At 37.6% G+C, this 22,471-nt stretch overlaps 1 protein-coding gene across 2 annotated transcripts in view; it reads left to right on the forward strand.

Moving 5' to 3' along the window:
* NPL (N-acetylneuraminate pyruvate lyase) overlaps positions 1–20,162 on the forward strand; it is a 34,483-nt gene extending 14,321 nt beyond the window's left edge. Inside the window, exons 5-12 of one of the 2 annotated variants that reach the window (XM_077157191.1) lie at positions 3,415–3,472; positions 6,293–6,368; positions 7,854–7,946; positions 8,626–8,774; positions 8,907–8,953; positions 12,104–12,188; positions 16,598–16,637; positions 19,552–20,162. In XM_077157191.1, the coding sequence (XP_077013306.1) occupies positions 3,415–3,472; positions 6,293–6,368; positions 7,854–7,946; positions 8,626–8,774; positions 8,907–8,953; positions 12,104–12,188; positions 16,598–16,637; positions 19,552–19,736 (733 nt within the window). In that variant the 3' untranslated portion in view covers positions 19,737–20,162. The remainder of the gene's footprint in view (positions 1–3,414; positions 3,473–6,292; positions 6,369–7,853; positions 7,947–8,625; positions 8,775–8,906; positions 8,954–12,103; positions 12,189–16,597; positions 16,638–19,551) is intronic. The other variant, XM_077157192.1, reaches the window with a different exon arrangement.
* Positions 20,163–22,471: the final 2,309 nt, after the last annotated feature.

Raw genomic sequence — 22,471 nt, forward strand, 5'->3', positions numbered from 1 at the left:
AATCTCAGCCAGATATAACAAACTGCCAAAGTCTGCAAAACCTCATGCAACAATATTCCTCAGAACCCTGTGCACAAGAGTAGGTAGGGTTTAACAAACGAGCATGACTGCTGAATCATTATATTGATATTTCTTTTAGTCTCTAGTATCTTAGAGCAGCTAGAAGTAAAAACCTGAAATTAGGGGAATTGTAACCCATACCAAACTCTGAATTCTGTTCTATAACAAATTGTTGCAATGTACTTTGAAATTTGTTGCTTTTTGTATATATGTTATTTTTCACACACACACACACAAATATATATATATATATATAATTTAAACAAACAAAAACAACCCTGTGGATGGAGAAACCATAAATAAACCATGAGAAAAAGAAACTAACTTGAAGGACAATTGGAGTACCCCAAATATCCACTAACCACAAACTTATCTAATCTTTTTCTTTAAAAACCCTTGCCTAAAAATTTATATTGGGGGTAGTGCATTTTCTAATTTAACTTGTATGGTCAGTTTAGTTGAACACCATAAGTACATGGAATCTTGAATAGGGCATGAGACTTTATTGGTTTGCCTAGGTTAGTATGATGCCCGGATATATCCCAGAGTAATTTGGGCAGTGAATAAAGATGTGTTTGCAAGGTCCCCTTGGGGCATTGAGGAGAAAGGAGGAAATATTCAACTTCCCCATTTGGAGAATTTCTGATATTCTCACAAGCAGAGGAGACAACCAAAACAATAGGCTGAGCCCTCCATCTTGGGGTTCACCCCCTACAAAACTTATTCCTGCAAAGGATAGGCTAAGCTTACTTAAAATTAGGCCCAAGAGTTGCCCCCAGAGAAGGTCTTTTATTGCGCAGATGTAGCCTCTCTCTCTAAGCCAAGGCAGCAGGTGAACTCATTGTCCTCCCACCACGTGGGACATGACTCTCAGGGGTGTAAATCTCCCTGGCGATGTGGGACAGAAATCCTGGAATGAGCTGGGACCCAGTATCAAGGGATTGAGAAAAACTTCTCAGCTGAAAGAGGTAAGAGAGAAATGAGACAAAATAAAGTGTCAGTGGCTGAGAGATTTCAGAGTTGAGAGGTTATCCTGGAAATCCCTTTTTAGTTGGTGTATTGGAGTGGCCAGAGAGAAGTACCTGAAGCTATAGAGCTGTGTTCCAGTAGCCTTGTGACTGTGATTGTGAGAATTTTGTATCTGATGCTCCTTTTACCCAGGGTATGGACAGATGAGTAAAAAATATGGAAAAAAATAAACAGTAGGCAGGACAAAGGTTAAAATATATTGTATGATGGAAATACTAGTGGTCAATGAGAGGGAGGGGTAAGAGGTATACTTTTTTTTTTCTGGAGTAATGCAAACGTTCTAAAAAATGATTGTCATGATGAATACACAACTATGTGATAATATTGTGAGCCACTGATGGTACACCATGAATGAAATGTTTGTGTATTAAGATTTATCAATAGAAATATTTTTAAAAGAAACCCCTTGCCTAGAATTGCCAAGATAGGGTGCTATTTGGCTTACTACGTGAATCTGTGTTTCCTGAATTGCAGTTCTAAGACCCCAAATAAATAGGTTTGTTGTCTTGCAGCTCAGTTTATTTCTCTTTCCACAGTATCTGGACTGCTAGGCCATCTACCAAGAAGGAGGAGTAGGGTGGAATTTAGAGCTTGAGGAGGAGAGTCACAATTTGGAAAAGCCACTCTGGTTGAATAGGCATTGTGTCATGATGGACAGAAAGCTGTTTGGAACCTCATTCTCCTGAATTGGAAATTACAAGTGTGCATTAAAACTTCATGGCAACTTTCACTCTCAGTGCCTTATAGCCCAGAGGGGATGAAAGAGAGAAATGGCTGGATGATTTAATCTAAGTCAGGAGACTGGCTAAGCAGGAGTGGGGAAAGGTTAAGGAGTCATGTAATAAAGCAGGTGATGGTAAAACAGGTCAGTAAGTCTCCCTTCCTCTATCCAGAAGTCTTCTATTATCCTTTACAAATGGAAATCTAATGATGTCACTGCCCAGCTAGTCCCCATTTACTTAAGACGTAGCAAGCCAAGAACCATTGGAAGATTCAGTGATAGGCCTAATCAGGTTTTTGTTTCTGTCCATTAGGACAGGATATGTATCTTCCAGAGTGCCTCACAAGACTCACAGCTGAGTTTTTCTAATCCCATCTTTGAAAGACCTGTGCTAACTGTGGAATACCTCCAAAGAGGAACATTAGGGTCTCAGAGCAGTCTGCCCTTTTGGCCAAATTCTGAGAATTTACAAGATAGGCAATGGCTTTTTACAGTGAAGTCATTTTCTGCATGGCTCATTCCTGGTTGTACTCTTCAAGGGACCTCTTTATCTTTCTTCAACCAAAAATATCTCAATATAATGCCTATCTTCATGTACATGTCACCATCTAATATAGCATCTAAAACAGTGCTTAGTAAGTATAACAAATATTGGTTATCAGATGTTGATTTCAAATGCTTCTGCTTGGTTGAACCTTCAATTTTATTCTTTGGGCAGTCTTTCTTTTTAGAATCCCAAATGATTCTTATCTTTCAACTGTTTTCCCTATTTTTACAGCAGGACCATTTAAAATAATAATAATAATAATAACTTTCTACCCAAGGCTTTATTCTTAAGATTTAGAAGTAGTCCTTGCTAACATTTGTTAAGCAGTTACTATAAGCCATGTACTAGGCTGTGATTACATGCATGGACTTACATAATCCTTATAACAGGCCCATGAGGCACATTCTGTTATTTTAATTATTCCAGGAAACTGAGGTATATAGGGATTAAGTACTTTATGGAGAAGTTCACAGCTAGCTAGTAATAGAGTCAGGATTCAAGCCCAGTACTCTTAACTCTGGGGTATAAGTTCTTAACAGATAATGTTGTACCACCTCCCCATTAGATTTTTTCCTTAGTACTTGATTAACCACTGACATCTTCATCATTTTTAATAGTTATTTGATCATTTAAATTAACAAATATTACTAAGTACCTAGTATGTACAAAGCACTGTTATATAAATATATGCAATGTCATTTATTTACAAAACAATATGTGATGTCTGATACAAATTATTGATTATTCAACCAGATCATTTATTTCGTTAGAATTGTTGCATGATCTTGGAATTGAACCTGGGTCTCCCACATGGAAGGAGAGCATCTACCCCTGGACCACCCATGCACCCTGTTTTTTAAATTGTATGTCTTTCATAATAACCTGGACAAATTTTTATGCAAGCTTGTTTATGATACTTATCTAAATGGGCTCCAGTTTCCTTACCTATAAAATAATGGGCATGGGCTAAATTATCTCTGGGGTCCTCTGCCTCTAATTTTTGAGAGATAATCTCATTTTCTGTACATGTGATGCAGCAGTGTTTTCTCTCTTGCAGGTTGGATCAGGTGGTAATTCACGTAGGAACACTGAGCTTGAAGGAATCACAAGAACTGGTAAGTATGAAGGTCCTTCCCAGAGAGCACATTCATGGGGCTTCCATTTTTATCCTTAAGATACCACTATGTGCTGGATGCTGTGCTGGAGAAGAGAAGGTATGAGATCTCAGAGAGCTTATCTAGAGGCAGGTACAAAATCATAAAGAAAGCGCTGTTGCCCAGGGTTATGAATTCAGTAGCAAGGCTTTGGATAGGAGATGGGGGCACTTCTCCCTTCAAGAAAGTTGGCAGGTAAGGAGAACTTGAGCCAGTTTTCAGTTTTCTCTGAGAAGTAGAGGCAAGGACATCTGCTGGGCATAAAGGGGATAGAAAATGGGATGCAGGCTTTAAGAGTAGTAGTGAGAATTTCTGCCTGGGAGAATGGGAGAGCTAAAGTGCAAAAGGATTGCCCAGTGGTGTGGAAAATATGCTAAAGTTGTAAGTCATAAACCTGTCAGACTACCATTCAGCACAGTTGTAGAAATTTTTTTCTAGGCATACTATGCAGCCAGAACATAGCAATAAGAACAAACAGACAACTGGATTGCTTTAGGTTTAGGGATTAGCAGGGTAGGTTGGGGCAAAAAGGCTAAGAAGGAAGGAGTTAAAGTTGTTGGCAGAAAAGTAGAGGCGTGAGCTGAATTGGGTGGGGAAAAAAAAGCGCACACATGTTTAGCATCATTTACCAGAAGCCCCAGTGCATGTTCTGCTAATTAACTGTGTTGCCAGAATTTGGTATTTGACATCCTAACTCCAAAGATCACATTTTATCTAGTCCAGTATTTTCTTGCATTTTTTTCTATTATGGTAGTTGTGGATTCACAGAATAATCATGCATAAAATACAGGGTTCCCATATACCACCATATTATTACCACCTTGCATTGGTGTGGAACATGTTATAATTGTAAAAGCACATTTTTATAATTATACAATTAACTATAGTACATAGTTTAAGTTAGGGTTCACTGTTTATATAGTAGAGTTCCATGGATTTTTTTTTTTTTTTTTTTTAATATGGGCAGGCAGTGGGAATTGAACCCGGGTCTCCAGCATGGCAGGCGAGAACTCCATTGCCCGCCCTCCATGGATTTTTTAAATCCTAATATCAAATATGCAACCTAACATTTCCCCCTTTTAACCACATTAAGATATATATTTCAGTGCTGTTAATTTTCTTCCCAATGTTGTGCTACCATCATCCAATTTTCTTAATGGGTTTTGTTTGATTCTTACTCCTATTCTCTGAATTAAGAAATGGGATGTATTACATCCTTGCAAAATTGTAATTCATTGCTCTTAGACAGGGCACAGAGGAAGACAGATTATTAAGTGGTTGCTTGATAAGCCTGAAATCAGAACTCAGAGACTCGATTTATTCTTTTTACATTTGATTTTTTCTTTTTAGAAAAGGTCTCTCAATTAAGGAAGTGTGATGTAGGGAATCTTTTTTCCTCTCAATCACTTTCTTTTCCAACGTGTAATATTAATTCTAAAATATTGGCATGCCATGAAAGAGTGTGTCCAGTGGGCTGAACACTAGACTCGTACGGAGATCATCTTGTTACAGGGATAATCCTGTAGTAGGGGGATAATCTTGCAAAGGAGACAATAACATTGGCTTAGCCACAATTGTCCATTGTATCGTGCTTGAATGGGCACTGCCATCAACGAACTGTTTCCTTTTTTCTTTGCTTTCTGCACAGGTTACCCTTCTCTTTTCCTAAATAGGGTAGTAAACAAATGATTCAAAGATAGTACATTCCAATCCTGTGTTAATGAAATTATTTCCAGAAAGTGTTGATTGGTCTTTGGGATATATTCAAATCTCTATTTAACTCTCTAGTTACTACTGCTGAAAGTTAAGCACGTCTCTCAGATATATATAACTTAGAGGAAAGCCCTTGTTCCCTTTTAGAGAACATGTACCAAAAAATCAGCAAGCATTTACTGCATGTCTGCAATGTGCCCACCACCATAAACTTGAGTGCAAGGGGAATAAGATCAGACCACTGTCCTCAGGGTCTCAATCTACTGGGAGGACAGTCACCATAAACAACTCATTATTTTACAACATGCATAGTAGATTTAGGTTTGTGATAGATACAGAATGCCATGATGTCCAGCAAGCGGGAAGTCACTTTTTTTTCGGATGGAATTTGAGAAAGTATCAGAGGAATGGTACAATGTTTTTTCATTGGGTGTAATCTGTTTCTTCTCAATATTTCTCAACTGCTTTCCCTTCCAAACTGTACTATAAATTTTAAGATATGATTGTCATTCCATTGGACATGAAAGACAGTATTGTCTAATGGGATGAACATTAGAAGAAAAATTACATTTAACTTTTTCTGTTAACAGTTATATCTTATCAAAATGAGCTGCTCGTATCTCCTTAGCAGAGTGTTTTTTAATGACAAGATCTGTAGGAGAAGAAGATGAACTGCACAGCTCATCTATACCAGGAATCTCTACTATGCAATCTGAGATTTTTCTGGCTAATTTTTCCACTCTCCATAGTGCATCAGTTGGAAACTTTAAGGTGTTGTTGAACTCTAGTATCTGACCTGTAGAAATCACTTACTCAAATATGGTCTTCTTTCTTCTTCTTCTTTTTTTCTTTTTGTATGCTGTTTGGGGGGGGGTATGTGTGTGTGTCACATTTCATTTTTTTTTCCACGTGAGTATCCCATTATTGCAGCACCATTTGCTGAATTTCTTTGTTTGTTTTTTGTTTGTTTTGGGAAGTGCATGGGCCAGGAATCAACCCCGAATCTCCCGCATGGCAGGTGAGAATTCTACCACTGAACTACCCTTGCACCCCTGTCTTCTTTTAAAGGCTCAACACGCAGCAGAAATAGGAGCTGATGGCATTGCTGTCATTGCACCATTCTTTCTCAAGCCATGGAACAAAGGTAAGTAGCTCTAAACTCTCAGTGCCTCACATGGTCCCCTTCTTGCTTCCATTCAAATGGTTGTATTTAATCCATGAAAGTAAATCCTGTAGACTCAGGCATGGAATTGTGAAAGTACAGTGGGTCTCTGGAATATTTCTCCTCCCTAGGTCTATAAGAAACCACATTAAAGGGCTTTATCTCTTTTGCCAGGTGCTATGATTGGGTCACCCATCAGTTCCTGGTCAGCCTAAGGTGCCTGCTACAGGGTTCATTCCTGCTGTAGTCAGTTGGGCAGGATGTTAGGGTCGCATGACAAAGCATGGGACCACTTTTTCCAAAAAAGAGTAATACAAATTATAGGTACTTTGGCACTACATGTCCTATTCAAGACAATGAGTGAATGAAAACATTGAAGAGGTTTCACAAAAAATGTCCATTGTCTTCCAAAATATCAAGTCATTGCTTCCTCCTCCCTTGTGCTCTCTATGGAAATTACTTGTGATTTCCAGATAAACTGATGAATCCTTTTTGATTAGCAAAAAGACATACAAACTTTAAAAGGATAAAAATATAATGATATTATTTGCATATATAGTGAATTAAATCTATAACTAAATAGGCTAAAATCATAAAATATCAATTATTGATAGAGAAAATAGTTATTAAATAATTTAAATATTGCTAATTTAGAAATTTAAAAGGATCATTTTGAAAGGTTTTTTGATCATGTTTTTAAGAAATTTTACATGTCTCTTTTTCCCAAAAGACAAAGGAAAAAATAATGAATTAAACATAATGATTTTTTAGAAAATATTTGTCATGGACACAATACCTCATCACAGTATTCAAATATAAGTACATATAATAGTCTCTCTTTCTATGCAATGACATCCAAAAATGTCAGCAGTTCTGCTTGATTTATTGGTCCTTGCAGTAATGTTGCAGATGAAGCTCACATTGAATGGCATGTAGGAAATCCCAATTCCTCTATAAAAAGAGGAATGTGTCTGAATTTCTCCCAAAGTCTGACTGAATTATTGTGACATGTGCCACTGCTCCTAACTCCCCTCTTTATGTGGATGTTGCTTATCTTTGTTGTTGTAGAATCTTATTTACAACCTTATTACTTTGATTATAATAAGGCAGAGCTTCTGTTATTCATTGACCATGCATAGCCCTTTTTATAAGAACCAGCCGATGAGCTTCTGGTTTTTATAAAAGCATTTCAAGATCTTCTCCTGATGTGTAGGAAGGTTTGCACTGGTTTTAAAATAGTAGCTTAATGTAGGAAAGTGACAGTCTTATGTTAGCCTTTCTACGGAAAGGATAATATGACTTTAGGTGAAATGAATGGCAAAGAAATTGCAGTAGCAAAGTCAGGGATGGTGGGAGGGTCATGAATGTTTGGCCTCTGAAAAAGTTGGTTACATTTCATTTGATGATTCATTTTTCACCAGGTAAAGACACTGCTTTAACACCATGGTTTGTCCTGCTGTTTTTCAGATGTCCTGATTAACTTCCTAAAGGAGGTGGCTGCTGCCGCCCCTGCATTGCCATTTTATTACTATCACATTCCTGCCTTGACAGGGGTAAAAAGTAAGTATTGCTTCTTTTGGTATTTGTTTTCCTTCACCTCTCACCTCATCCCCTATTTTGCTAAGAAACCCCTACTCTACCCCAATTGACTAGGCAGCTCCTATTGCTCCAAAATAAGTCGCTCTAATATCCCAACCCCAATCAGTCATTCACACCAGCTTAAAATGGAAGTTCTTAGGTTGGAAAGAAGAGTTGACCCCTAGTTACTACCACATAACATCCCTATGCCTGTGAAGGCACGAGACTAAGCCCCACGAGGATAGGGACTGGGTCTCCTTTATACCCTACTGTGTTCTCGGTGTCTGGCACCCTGATCTATTCTGACAGTCCTTCTAGATTTTTAAAATTCTTACATTTACTTCTCTAGCTAGAAGAGTTAGGATTAGATGCAGTTTTTAGGAGATAATTTTAAAAATTCCATTCGTGTTTAGCATCGTTAAAATAAAAAGTAGAAATGGGCTTTATGAATACCTATCTATTGACTTCAAGGGAATGGAAGGAGTATAGCATGACAGGTACAGAGAAACTGCTAGTTAGAGGCTAGTGATGATGTCCAGTCCACAGTCAGTTACACCTAAGAACCCGTGGTGGCTCATTGTAGACATGTGGGCCACGTGTGGTGCTATTTCGCATTTTTTGGAGGTGTGCAGATTAATGAGGCATTTATTGCTTTGAGCAGTTCGTGCTGAGGAGTTGTTGGATGGAATTCAGGATGAAATTCCCACCTTCCAAGGTCTAAAATTCAGCGACACAGATCTCTTAGACTTTGGGCAATGTATTGATCAGAATCGCCAGCAACAATTTGCTTTCCTTTTTGGGGTGGATGAGGTAAGTCCTGTCCTAGAATACTCCAGCAGGTTAGTTTCCCTTCAAAACAGTTTATGTAGCTATTTATGTGGTGGCATCTTTATTCTTTCTCTTTTTTATAAAAGTGAATATTCTTTGTCTATTTCTGATTAGCAACTGTTGAGTGCGCTGGTGATGGGAGCAACTGGAGCAGTTGGCAGGTAACTGTGACTCACTTTTCCTGATGATTATAAATGTAAAGTCCCTCAATAAAGGCAGGCATCACTTGAGTAGCTATACTTCTTGCCTGTGCACCCTTTCTAATAGAAGTTACTTTTCCACATCCCTTCATCAGGGAAAGGGAATTACATAGGGTTTAGCAATTTGTTGGAAGCCTCTGTTGCTGTTAGAGGTGAGACACATGAGCGTGAGAGTTGAAAGTATGAACAGGAGCTATTACCTACTGGGATCTGGTCCTTAGCTCTGTTTTCCCTGGTGATAACACTGTCTCTGTCAGAAATTGTTTGGGTATAAGTAACAGAAACCCTGTGTACTAGCTCATATAAAAGAAGGTAAGTTATTAAAAAAAAAAAAAAAAAAAAAAAAAAAACTAGGGAATTCTATAAAACCCGAGCAGAAGAAGTGCAGCCAGTCCTCAGAATGGATGAGAACCAGCAACTGCAATGTTCCCAGCAACCAAAGCCAACCATTCTCCATCTGTGGTCTTCTGGAGACTCACCTATGCATCTATCTGTGCATCTTTTCGTTTCTTTTATCTCTTTCTTACTCCGGATGAGTTTTCTCTTCTTCTGTTTGCACAGGGCTAATCATGATGGTTCTGACATGGCATCTCAGGATACCACTATATGGCACTGGTTAGTCAAGTGTCCACCCACGATCCAATCAGCTATCTCCAGGAAATCAGCATCACATTACCTGGTGCCTACTCAACAGAAGGCTTACAGAGGGCAAGCAGATTGCCCGCCCACTGCACCTCTTAACCTGATTCATTAGAAATATGGCCGCAAGCAGATTTGTGGAAATGTTTGCATTAATGTTCTACAGGGAGAAAATGCACGGGGAAAGCAAAGTAATATTCATAACATTTCTTGGTGAACATGGCTATAATGCAGAGCTTTATATTTTATAATGCAGAGATTATTCTTGAGCTGAATAATCTTAATGGCTTGTTCCCCAAACCAGGATGACTAGCTATATCTATCATCACTAGAGACATATCTATCAAGGAAACCTAAATGCCTACATCTGCCTTGAAATTCTTACTTTTTTTTCATTCCTTTTTCTTTTGGTGTCCTTACTTACTATTTTAATTCTGTCAGCATACTCTTTCTCTAATTAAGCAAAGTACATTTGGTTACACTTCAGCTTTTCATAATTATAATCGCATTCCTCTAACTGAGGGTATACCTAAGACAACTGGGAGTCAGATTTTAGTATTTTGAAACTCCCTAGACTTCCATGTACCTATTGTGCCTTAGAGATGTTTCTCCTCTACAAGTGACTTATCTCAATTATTTTATTTTATTTTTCTTCCTTTTCTTTTTAACCATACAATAATATCACCTTCTGGGAATTCCTGTTGACTCCAGGGTCTGTCTGCATATATGAGGACCACCAACGTTCTGTTCTTGATGCATCAAGATGAATACATTTTCTGATACTTACCATGTGTTAAGCCACTTAACCTTTCTGTGCTTCTGTTTCTTCTTTAAGGAAATTGGGGGAGCATCTTTATTATGGATTTCTAAAACTTTCTGCTTTGCTGATTTTTCTAAGAATTCAATTAGTAGTCTAAGACATTTGTCCTTATTGGTAGAGTTAGACATTTTTTAAAACCCTCTGTATTAGTTTATTAAGCAGACAGAATACAATATACCAAAAATGGAACAGCTTTTTAAAAAGAGAATTTAATAAGTTACAAATTCACAGTTCTAAGGCCATAAATATGTCCTAACTAAGGCATCCAGAGAAAGATGGGTAATCTGGGACAGCACATGGTTGATATCTGCTGGTCCTTGTTCCTGCTTCCAGTGCGTCTAGCTTAAGATACCAGTGTTTTCCTCTCTAAGCATCTGTGGACATTCATTTACTGCTCTGGGACAAAACTCTGGGTTTTATCTCTTAGCATCTGCCAGGGCTGGAGATTTCTTCTCTTCAGGTTCTAAGCTATCTCTGTGAGTCCTTGCTTAGCACCTGGGCTATTTCTATCTCGATCTCCAAGCAACTACGTCGGCTCTGAAGTTTCTGTCAATTCTGAGATTTCTTCAAAATGTTTTCCCCTTTTAAAGGACTCCAGTAAACTAATTAAGACCCACCTTGAATAGGTGGGGGCACATCTCCAGCTAATTAAAAAGGTCACACCGACAATTGGGCATGTGATATCTCTGTGGAGTTAATCTAATAAAAAGTTTCCACCCTACAGTATTGAATCAGGATTAGACGAAACAGTTCTCCTCACAGGATTGGATCAGGATTAAAACATGTTTTTTTCAGGGGTACATAATACTTTCAAACCAGTACACCCTCCAAAGACATTTTATCAGGTCAAATAACTATTCTAGCCTTCATTTTCATTGAATTAATAGAAGGCAGCTTTAATCATTAGGAAGCCTTTGCAACAACTCTGCAGACCTTTTTTTTTTTTTTTTGGCATGGGTAGACTCTGGGAATCAGACCTGGGTTTCCTGCATGGCAGATGAGCCACCATTGCACTGCCCTGCAGCCCTTCTTTGAAGCCATAATGTCTTCACAGTGAAATGGAAACCTAATCTTCCTTACAGGGTCTTGAGGGAGGATTATACATGATTTATGTCACAGACCTGGAATACTGTAAATGGTCCCTTGTTTTATTATTATCAATGTGGTTATGGAGAATTGGAGAACAATATTCTTTAATTAAAATGCGAGTTGGCAGTTAATTTTTAGAATGTGTTGGGAATTGTCCCTTTTACTGTGGTTCTCCATTCACCCAATTTTGCAGCATAAGGCTTTTAGGAACCCCTCAGATACTACATTTTATCCACAGATTTTAGCTAGCACTGACCCCTGGGAGCGGGTATTGGCCTCCATCATGCCCTACCAAGTACACTGCTGCCTGTCACTTTTTTTCTCTTTTTATTCATTTTACATTTTTATTCCTACTTTTTGTCCCCTTTCATGTTCTGTGCCACTGTTACACTGCTTAGAACTGCTGGAAAGCTCAGAACTGAAGACGGCCTCATAGGTTAGGGCCTAAAAATAGACTCCTAGGAGGCCTGGGTATATATTTTTTCCTTTTAAACAGCTAAAGGGTTTGAATATCAATTCCAGTTGAATTATTGAACCTACTTTATTTGTTGTTTTCTTGCCAGTACCTATAACTACCTGGGGAAAAAGACAAACCAGATGTTGGAGGCTTTTGAACGAAAGGACTTTTCTTTGGCCCTCAACTATCAGGTAAACTTTTTCTTCCCTTCACATAAGTTGTAGCCTTTTTTTTCCCTGCTTGAAAATTTTTTTTCTCTCTCATCTGTTTCATACCACCTGGCCTCATTTAAAATTACCTCGCTGCCTCTTTACTTTTCTTTTGTTTTTTATTTTTTCTTATTTGAAACTGTTTTTGTTTCCTAGACTGTTTCTATGCAATGATTGGCTTAAACAATGGGAATTCATTTGCTCATACTTTTGAAGCTAAAAGAAAGTCCAAATCAAGGTGTCATCAAGGGTAGGCTTTCTCCCTGAAAACTCTGGCATTCTGCAGATAGATGTTGGAGATCCTTGGCTCCTCTGTTACACAGCAAGGCACATGTGGCATCTCCTGGTCTCGCCCTTCTCTTCTCGATTTCTTCAATATCCAGCCTCTTGCTTCCTGTGTGTGCTGGTTTGAAAGGATGTATGTCCCCTAGAAAAGCCATGTTTTAATCTAAATCCCATTTTATAAAGGTAGAATAATCCCTATTCAGTATTGCATGTAATTAGATCATCTCCCTGGAGATGTGATTTAATCAAGATTGGTTGTTAAGCTGGATTAGGGGAGATGTGTCTCCATGCTTTTGGGTGGGTCTTGATTAGTTTACTGGAATCCTATAAAAGAGGAAACATTTTGGAGAATGCAAGAGATTTCTGAGAGAACAGAGAATGACATAGCCATGAGAAGCAGAGCGTCTACCAGCCAGCAGCCTTTGGAGATGAAGAAGGCTCGGGAAGCTTCAAGACACAGGAAGCCAGGAGAGAAAGCTAGCAGATGATGCCGTGTTCGTCATGTGCCCGTCCACTTGAGAGAGAAACTGTGAACTTCACTGGCCTTCTTGAACCAAGGTATCTTTCCCTGGATGCCTTAGATTGGACATTTCTGTAGACTAATTGGGACATTTTCTCGGCCCTAGAATTATAAACTAGCAACTTATTAAATTCACCTTTTTAAAAGCTATTCTGTTTCTGGTATACTGCATTCTGGCAGCTAGCAAGCTAGAACACTGTGGCTTTCTCTCTCTCTGTCTGAATTTCACTCTGTTTATGAAGGAGTACAGTAATAGGATGAAGAACCATCCTGATTGAAGAGGGCTACACCTTCTTAACTGAAATAACCTCATCAAAAGTTTCTACTTACGATGGGTTCACACCCATAGGAATAGATTAAGAACATGTTTTTCTGGTGTACATACAGCTCCAAACCACCAAACAAGCCACATCTGTCCTCATTGTATGTATTCCTTACATGTGTACTCTGGACAAGTCTGGTATGGGAAGGACTCCTCCTTTCTGGTCCTCTAAGAAGGGACCTTATTCTTAACTGCACATTCAAAGCATTTTTGTAAAACAATAGCGATTAATTTCTGGGAAAATGACCATATATCATCCCCTTGAACTACAAATATGAGTTATCAGAGAGTATGAGGAAGGTGTGAAGTCAGTTACCTAAAATGGGGAAGGCTTAATCCGAAATCAAGGCAAGTCAGTCTTCTTCACCCTAGAAATGTGCTGAGAATGGAAAACATCCATGAGGCAGGAAACAAGAGCCTAATGTGTGACCAGTAGGAGATACTGGCTTTGAAACAGAAAGAGAAAAGCAGCAGGAGCTGGTATGTTACAGGAAAGACCCCAGCAAACTTGTTACATGGAGGATAACATAGTCTGGGGAAAGAAGAGCCTCATGGAAGCATAGAACCAGTCTACCCTATGAAAGTAATATATGTACTTTTGGTGAATGGAATGAGGCAAAAAGAAGTAGGATACACATAAGAGAAAGATTTCTGAGCCCAAGAGATGGGGCTGGTAAAAATAGCTGAAAGGAGTGTTCCAAGAAGATAAGTTGGAATGGAAGAGAACATCAGCATTACCAGTGCAGGTGGTTAGTCCCTCCTGGGGACTGAATCATAAATGCCACAAAAGAAATGTTCAAGTCTTAATCCACATTTCTTTAGGATTTATAAGTAGGACCTTTGAAGATGTCATCCATTCAGGTATAGCCAAAATGAATAAGGGCAAGCCTTAATCCGTTATGGCTGAAATCCTTATAAGTAAAGGAAATTGGATGCAGAAGTAGAAGCCAGAAGTCAGAAGAAGCCAAAGAAGGAGACGGATCCCCATGTGACAGCAGCAGAGATGCAAGCCAAGGGACCCCAAGGATTGTGGCAAGCTAACATGACCTGTCAAGTCCTTGATTTTGGACTTCAAGCCTCCAAAACCATGAGCCAATAAATTCCTGTTGTTTAAGCCAAGCAATGTGTGGTATTTTTCATATCAGCCCTGGAAAATTAAGACAATCCCAATAAAGTTCAGATATAGATCTTTTTAAACAGTACAGGCCATCAAAAAATCACCAGGATTACAGAGCAATACAGCAAAGCATCCTGGGCATGATCTGGAGCTCCAACCCAGGGAGAAAATGAGGAAACAGTAGCCAGGAGTGATTAATTTTTTATCACAAAATTGAGCCAGGCTAAGTCTACTTCCTCCTTAAAGTTTAAATAAATTACCTAATATTCACCCTTGTTCGGCCCCCATCAGATGGTGGCAAGAGCAGGAACAGGTTGTGAACTTCGGCGCCTAAGGCAGTTTAACTAAACATTGGCTAGACTTTGGTTTAAAATGGTAAAAAAAAAAAAAAGTCTGAATTGTACAGACTCTACCTTACCTTTGTACCCATGGTTATTTGTTATTTTCTTTCTCCTTAATTTCCAAAAAAAAAAAAAAAAGATATTTCTGAAAAATTCCAATCTCCTTTGGGCAGAATGACAGAGAAATCAGAACAAGTTAACTATGAATAGCTGTGACATTAAACTTCACTTAGTTGTTTCTCTTATTGGCTGGTCCACTTTCCATCATTTTTACCTGAAGTCCCATTCAAATAAACCATCCCATTCAAAGCAGCATTTGTGAGGAATTGAGTTTATCACATCCTTTGCTGCTGCTTACAAAACAAAAGTATGAGAGGGTCTCATTTACTCATTTATTCATCTATCAAGGATGAACCTGATACATAATTTCAATATGGCCTGCCTGTGAAGAAGCAGAAAAGTTAGAGCTAAATTTATCTCATTCGTTCTCAAGAAATGATATGTATTCAAAAGTACTTCTTGCTGCATTGTTTATAATAGCCAAAGATGGAAACAATATCCAGTCAAAGGAACATAGTTAGATACATTATGTTCAGGGTATACAGTGGAATTCTATGTAATCCTTTAAAAGAATGAGGTAGCTTTATATGCTTGATATGGAAAGATTTTCCTGATATATTAAGTGGCTATAAACCAACAAAGTACAGAATAATGAATATAATGTGCTATGGTTTGTTTATGGGGAAAAAAAGAATATAATAAAGATATGTTTGTAAGGCTCTGGCTATTAAAATTTTATTCTGCAATGAATTTTTATTAGTATATACAGTATATTAAAACAACATAAATATGTTATACATTTTGGTAAGTATTTTTCAACATAAAAGTAAAACATTGAAAATATATCTCTTAATGAGATCGATGGGATTTTTTTTAACCAATTAGTTCATGAATTCATGGATGAACATTACTGAATGCTAGAATGTGGTTCAGCATTAATACTATTTCTGTGTTTTTGTTTTTAGAGAAATAAGTGCTGAGAAATGCTGTTCATAATATGAAAAGATAATAATGGGAGAAGTTATGTTATAGCAATATCACTCAATTCTTTGAACACTTTCTCTGTCATATGCCCCAAATCACAGAATGCTTGATCATTTAATGATTTTCAGCTGACAGCTTGAGTAGCAACATTGAAAACAAATAGAACACTCTCTCATTTTCAAGAGGACTTGTTATCCATTCATCACTCTGTCCTCTCTCTATCAATGCCAATACCCACATTTTGATTTGCTCCTGTATTTGGTACCCTAGAGATGTCCCAAGGCAACGATGTGGGAGGTATGTCTTTATTTTTTCAAAAGTGGGAGAGGGACTGTGAACGGAGAAATACAGAAGGACAGCCTGCACCTCCATAACATGCAAACTCTTAGGCTGATCGATTTTAGAAAACAGTAAAATGGAAGTTGAAATTGATTCCCATAAATCTTAGCCTTGTCCAAGTACCCTCTTAGGAAGTACCCTTGGGTATCTTGCAAAGTACTACAGTGATCTCTGTACCCCAATTTGAAAACCACTTCACTAGCTGATGAGTTTATTTACATAAACGAGATGGATAAAGGTTGCTGTATGAAAAGGATCCTACCTTATCCCGAATAGGGTCTCAACCATCTTCACCTGGCTGTTCTTTTCACTCTGACAGACCTTCAGAAAACTAAGATGTGCAGACTATGTAGTTTAGGGTTTCAGTAATTTGTTATCACAGTTCAGTGACATGGACCTCAAACTTGTATTTTTCTTTTCTAGTTTTGTATCCAGAGATTTATCAACTTTGTGATAAAGCTAGGTAAGTGCCACATCTAGATCATTTCCTGCCTTGTCAGGAAATGGAGAGTATATAGGAAATATCTTTGCTTTCTCTGAGGAATTCAACATGAATGCTTTTTAATGCTCTGTTGCAAATAGTTGTATTTCTCATACTGGACTTCAGGGACAACCTTACAAAATGATGAAGGGAACCTAGTTGGAAAGTCTTTGGAACCCTTTTACAAAACTGTTATTCTTTTTAGTACCCCACCCCCACCCACGCACACTAATTCTTATTCTTCCTCTCCACTTTCAGCACTCCCTCCCTTTATTTGCCTCTGATCATTAAAATTCTGCTCTATGGCTGAGTTCACCCTAAGTGTGTAGAGCAAGACAGTCTGAATACAGATTTTACTAAATTGTGAATGACTGACAGCCCTCCCAAGAGTATTTACAATTTAAAAAGAGCTTATTAACACAAGTGAGCTTAAATGAATAGAAGTTTAGATAATATGACAAAGTAAAACTTGGGGGAAATACAGAGAATACAGAAAATTTGAGTAAGGGAACCTCTCTGGAGTCTCGTAAATCTTATTACATGATAAATGACAAATGCCACAGTTCATCCTATTTCTGCAAGAGATTGGTCCTTCCTGCAAACCTGGGTCAATGCCAGGAAAAGTTTTAAATTTGTCCTTGGCAGACCTCCCACCTCTCTTTCAGAATCTCTCTGCCTAATCCTGGCAAGTCTTCCCTTGCCTCAAGCACCTATTGTGCCCCACATTCCTATGACGTTACCAGCTAGCTTTCTTAATACTTCCAAGCCCGTGTTTCCCATTTGTATTACCTCTTTCATGATGTTTGTCACAGTTGTATGCCACCAGCACTGTTAATTACTTAATATAATCCCCTTGCCCTAAAGCAATATATTTCACAAAATCGAATATTTGATGTAATAGCTATATGTTCCTAATAAACATTAAAATAGATATTGACTTATTATAGTTTTGAAAAGAACTATACTGTTATAAAAAAACTTATATGTACCACAAAATCATTTTGCTTAGCAGCAGTGATACTACAACGCTTTTGCAAAATATTGCTCCAAGCTGTTAGCTGAAAGAGTTTTTGCCAGATAATTTGCATTTTAAAAAGATATGTTCTTTTAGGTCATAAAAACTATATCTTGAAAGAGCTCATTTCAGACTCCTTGGGATTTGGAAGTTTTCAAAGTTTTCAAAGTTTAGTTAAGAGAGACATAATAAACTCATAGTCTTATGAAGGCAATATGCTAGTCCACCTATTCATAATAAACCTGCAAGTGCCCGTTTTGCATTCATCAAACAATATTCTTTATATTTTGATGATGTTAGTATTACCCCTTCCAGTGCTCAGTTGTTAGGATAACTAAATTAACTTAGCATAAGAAAGTTACTTTTTAATACTTTGAAACCAAATACAATAACCAGCTAAAAAGTCAAATCATAGCTATTTTAAAAATTAGGCTGTGGGGGAAGGATTGTGATAGATAATTATTATTTATGTTCTTTACATATTAACAGAATATCTGCTTTTTTCCTCTGCTTCTTCAGCGTGAAGGCTCTGCCTTTCTTCAGTTCTGAAAAATAAATGGCTATTATCTATGAATATTGTCTTTACTGCCTTCATTCAAGTCTCTCAGTCTGAAAGCCTATTAAACATATGTTGAATCTTCTCAAATCAGTAACTTTAACTTTTTTTATACTTAACATATCTTTCTGTGCTGCATTCTGGGTTATTTTCTCACATATACCTTTAAAATTATTAGTTATTTTTTCAGCTATGTTTTCTACTCTTTAATTTCATTGATTATATTTGTTTCATTTCTAGTCTCTTTGATTCTTTTTCAAATCTACCTATTCTTTATTCATATGCTATTCTCATAGCCTGTGGCTTTTATTCCTTCTTTTACCTCTGAGAAGCCTCTTTCAGAATTTTCTATCATCTGATCTGAGGATATGAATTGTGTCATTTGTACATTTGTTGACTCTCATGCTAGTTCTTTTTCCTCATTTGTGTTGTAATTTTAGCTCATCTCCAGAGACTCCTGTTTTCTGTGGAATCCATTACGCCCTGGGTTGTGAGGTGCCCTATCAAGTGACTTTAAATTTGCCTTTGCTAGTTTCAGCAGTTTTTAGGTTGATTTCTTACTCTGGTTCCTATACCAAGTGTATAATACAAATTTGGGTCCAGCAGTCACATGTAGTGCAGGCTTGAGATATCTTTTATAAGATCTTTCCTACCCCTATCTGGTAGAAGTCAATCTTCCTTGCTTCTCCATCCCCAGGCCAGTGGGATGGGTGTTTTTTGTTTGTCTCATTTTCCTATTGCTTTTCATAGAAGACTGGATCCCTGTTTTACACAGGGAGCTTAATTCCAACTCCCCACCTTACACAGACCAAAGGTTTCATCTTGCGTTTGTACACCAACCTTATAATACCAGCACTAAAATAGCAGCACTGAGTCATCAACCACCTCGAATGGTGCATTTCTTACTGAATTTTTAGATGATCTTGAGAATTAACTTCTGTCTTATAAAATGACATTCTACATCATTCAATCAACAACAATATTTCCCTGATTCACATTACCCTCATGGGCCATCTTGCTTCAGTTCTGACGTTGAATGACCTCTGTGGTTCCTTCTCATTGCTTTTGTGGTAGACTTTAGAATCTTAATGTTTTTTGGTTTTGCCCTTTGTTAGGTAAATTTTTCCAGCATTTCTACATGTTTGAAGCAGGGAAAAAGAATTTCCTGTGTCTTCTCAGTCTGCCATATTGACCAGAAATATTTCCGTCTTAATTCACCTTAACCTACCAGAGTAGTCACTATAGGCGTATGATCTCTTCTTGGGCATGTTTGTGTGGAAGTGCACAGTCCCAGTCATATTTCTGCGTTTATTTTTCCTATCTAGGTTTTGGAGTGTCGCAGACCAAAGCTATCATGACTCTGGTCTCTGGGATTCCAATGGGCCCACCCCGGCTTCCCCTGCAGAAAGCCTCCAGGGAATTCACTGATACTGCTGAAGCAAAACTGAAGAGCCTGGATTTTCTTTCTTTCAGTGGTTTAAAAGATGGAAACTTGGAAGCTTGTAGCTAGGGCTCTCTATCAAATCACTATGTAAACACTGAGATCTAATCCACCTTGAATAGTGTATTTCTCAGGGACATTTTAGATAGGCTTGAACTGGATTCTTTGCTGGCAAATGAAATCCCACATCATTTCATCAAATATTTATTAACCAATGCTGTGAGCCTAAACTTTAGTTGTATTGTGCAATGGGGTGAAAACCCTAAAAGTAGTCATTAGTCCTAAAAGTTATTCAACATTTCACAAAATTTTTCTGGAGAAATTCCTGCGTACATTGATGAAATGGATTCAAGAAGAAAATTGTAACTGATTAATTTCATCTGTGTTTGGGAACTCATGTTATCTTGATTTCTGCCTCAAAATCATTTTTTAAAGTTTTCTAACTTTAAAGCAGTATAATGTACTTTCATCTTAATAAATATCCTTTGGAATCTAGTACAACTCTGATCTGTTGCTTTTTAGGTAGCCCATTAACTTTCATGCCAAATTACAGCGTAACTCAAACTGTTACACCAGCACACTTGACTACTCAGTCTAACTCTAGAATGTCTGCCTTCAAATTTATGGTGATGTCACCATTTTTCCCCTAAATCATTGGGCCATATGAGGATGTTTTGGTTTGTTAATGCTACCCCAGAAATGCAATAAACCAGAAATGGTTGGTATTTATAAAGGGAATTTATTAAATTACAAATTTATAATTCTCATGTCATAAAAATGTCCAAACTAGGACATCCAGATAAAGATACCTTGACCCAAGAAAGGCCGATCTGGGAAGGCACATTGCTGGCATTTGCTAGTCCTTTGGCTTCTGGTTTCAAACACTTCCCCTAGGGGTGTTTTCTTTCTGCATCTCCACATGTCTTTGTGTCAGTTCTGAGCTTTTTCCAAAATTATTCCTTTTTAAAGGACTCCAGTAAGTGGATTAAGACACACCTTGAATGAGCAAAGACACATCTGCATGAAAACCACATAATCAAAAGATCCCACCCAAACAATAGGTCTGCCTCTACAAAATTGGATTAGGAAAAAGAACATGGCTTTTCTAGGGTACACAATAGCCTCAGACCAGCACAGGAGATTTGCTTCAGTTCTGTATAGCAAGAGGGTCCATTAGGGTGATTTTCTCATAACAAAGGAAAGACCTTCCCCAAAGATGAAATCAATCTTCACTTCTTGAACTTCTCAAAGTTTCAAATACCCAAAGGGCCCTTTTTCTTGTTCTCCCATAAGCTTCCCCTTCCCACATTAAGAAGTGTCTCCCACACATAGTCCTAAATTATTGGCAGCAGAGGCTTCCTTTCTTCTGAGCCTAGGGGCCACTACTCTTTCCCTGTCACATTTTCATGCAGTCACTTCTCTTCAGTGATATAAGGCCTTGGGAGGACTCAAAGATCTCCTTTTAGCTTTCTTGCTATGCCTTTACTCTTTCCTTGCTCTGTAATATACCACAAGCTATCTAATCCCTAACAAGGTGTCTGATTTCTAGCAGCATGACATGTACTCACAATCAACCCCTAGAGATTTTAAACTTATCTAGTCTATTAATTACCTAAGCATTTTATTTTCATTCATTTTCTGAGTAATTACTCTGCTCACTGACAGACAAAAAGTATTTGAAATTCATATCAGTTTTGCTCTTTGTTTTTTATCACTTCAAATTGCAAGGGAAACTTTTTCAAAATATAAATTTGAAATTTTCAGTTGACTCCAAATATCAGTAATAATCTTCTCCTTAATTTGGGCAGCTATTTTAGGGTTGCTGTTTTTATAACTCCTTTATCCCCTCTTTTTGTCCAGGAATGATATGTGCTCTTTTCTCATGTTTCCCAGTCCTTCAGGAGTAAAGTATCTGAATTAGAAACTGAACTCACAGTGGTTTATGTAAGTGTATATTCTAGTCTCACTGAAGTTTTATTTCTTTGTATGTGTTAACTTTCTTAAAATAGAAAAGTGAGGTTCTTGTTAGTCTTTGGATCTGAGGATATGATACTGCTATTTAATGGTAAGGCTAAAGCCAAATTTATTTTTCAATGGAGATCAATTTCTTGAGGATCCATTTAGCAAAGAACTGTATTTTCCTATATTTGCTCTTATGAAATCACTGCTTAGAAGACTTAAGATGTTTAATGAGATCTTGTGAATGAAACAAAAATAACAACAACAATAAAAAGAATGGGGCAGACTTTAGCTCTTTTTTAAAAATATGCAGCTCCTTAGAAATGAATGATTATTATAAATAGTAGGTTACTAACATCTTTTATCCTTAATATCTTTTATCTTTTAATACCTTTTATCATAAGTAAAGGCTGGAATATTATGACTTCACTGTTGTCTTTGACTCCCATCTTTAAGTTGTTTTTTATGTTAAAACTATTTTAAATCCATAGTGTATGAAATATTTCATTCAGTAAAATACTAAAAGTTTATCTCTGTTTCAAGATAGAAATCTGAGGTCAGTCAATTGAGGATGGTTGGGGGGACAAAGTGGTTTCAAGGACTAATTTTACTTAAGATCTCTCTTGGGTTTATTCAAATATGTAGAAAATGCTGGGGGCAGAGTGGATTGGGAGGGGGCTGGTGCGCATACTCTTCTGAAAGGTCTGTTTGCCACAACTTGAGAGAAATTTCCTCGTTGTGGTCATCCAGAAGTCACAGAAAATCACTGTTCTAAGTCAATGACTAAAGGAAGGCTGGGACTGGGGAATTTTACAGAGTGACTCTGTAGTCTGTGCCTTTGGGAC

The sequence above is a fragment of the Tamandua tetradactyla genome, chromosome 4 (assembly GCF_023851605.1).
Source record: "Tamandua tetradactyla isolate mTamTet1 chromosome 4, mTamTet1.pri, whole genome shotgun sequence".
In the NCBI taxonomy this organism is placed as follows: Eukaryota; Metazoa; Chordata; class Mammalia; order Pilosa; family Myrmecophagidae; genus Tamandua; species Tamandua tetradactyla.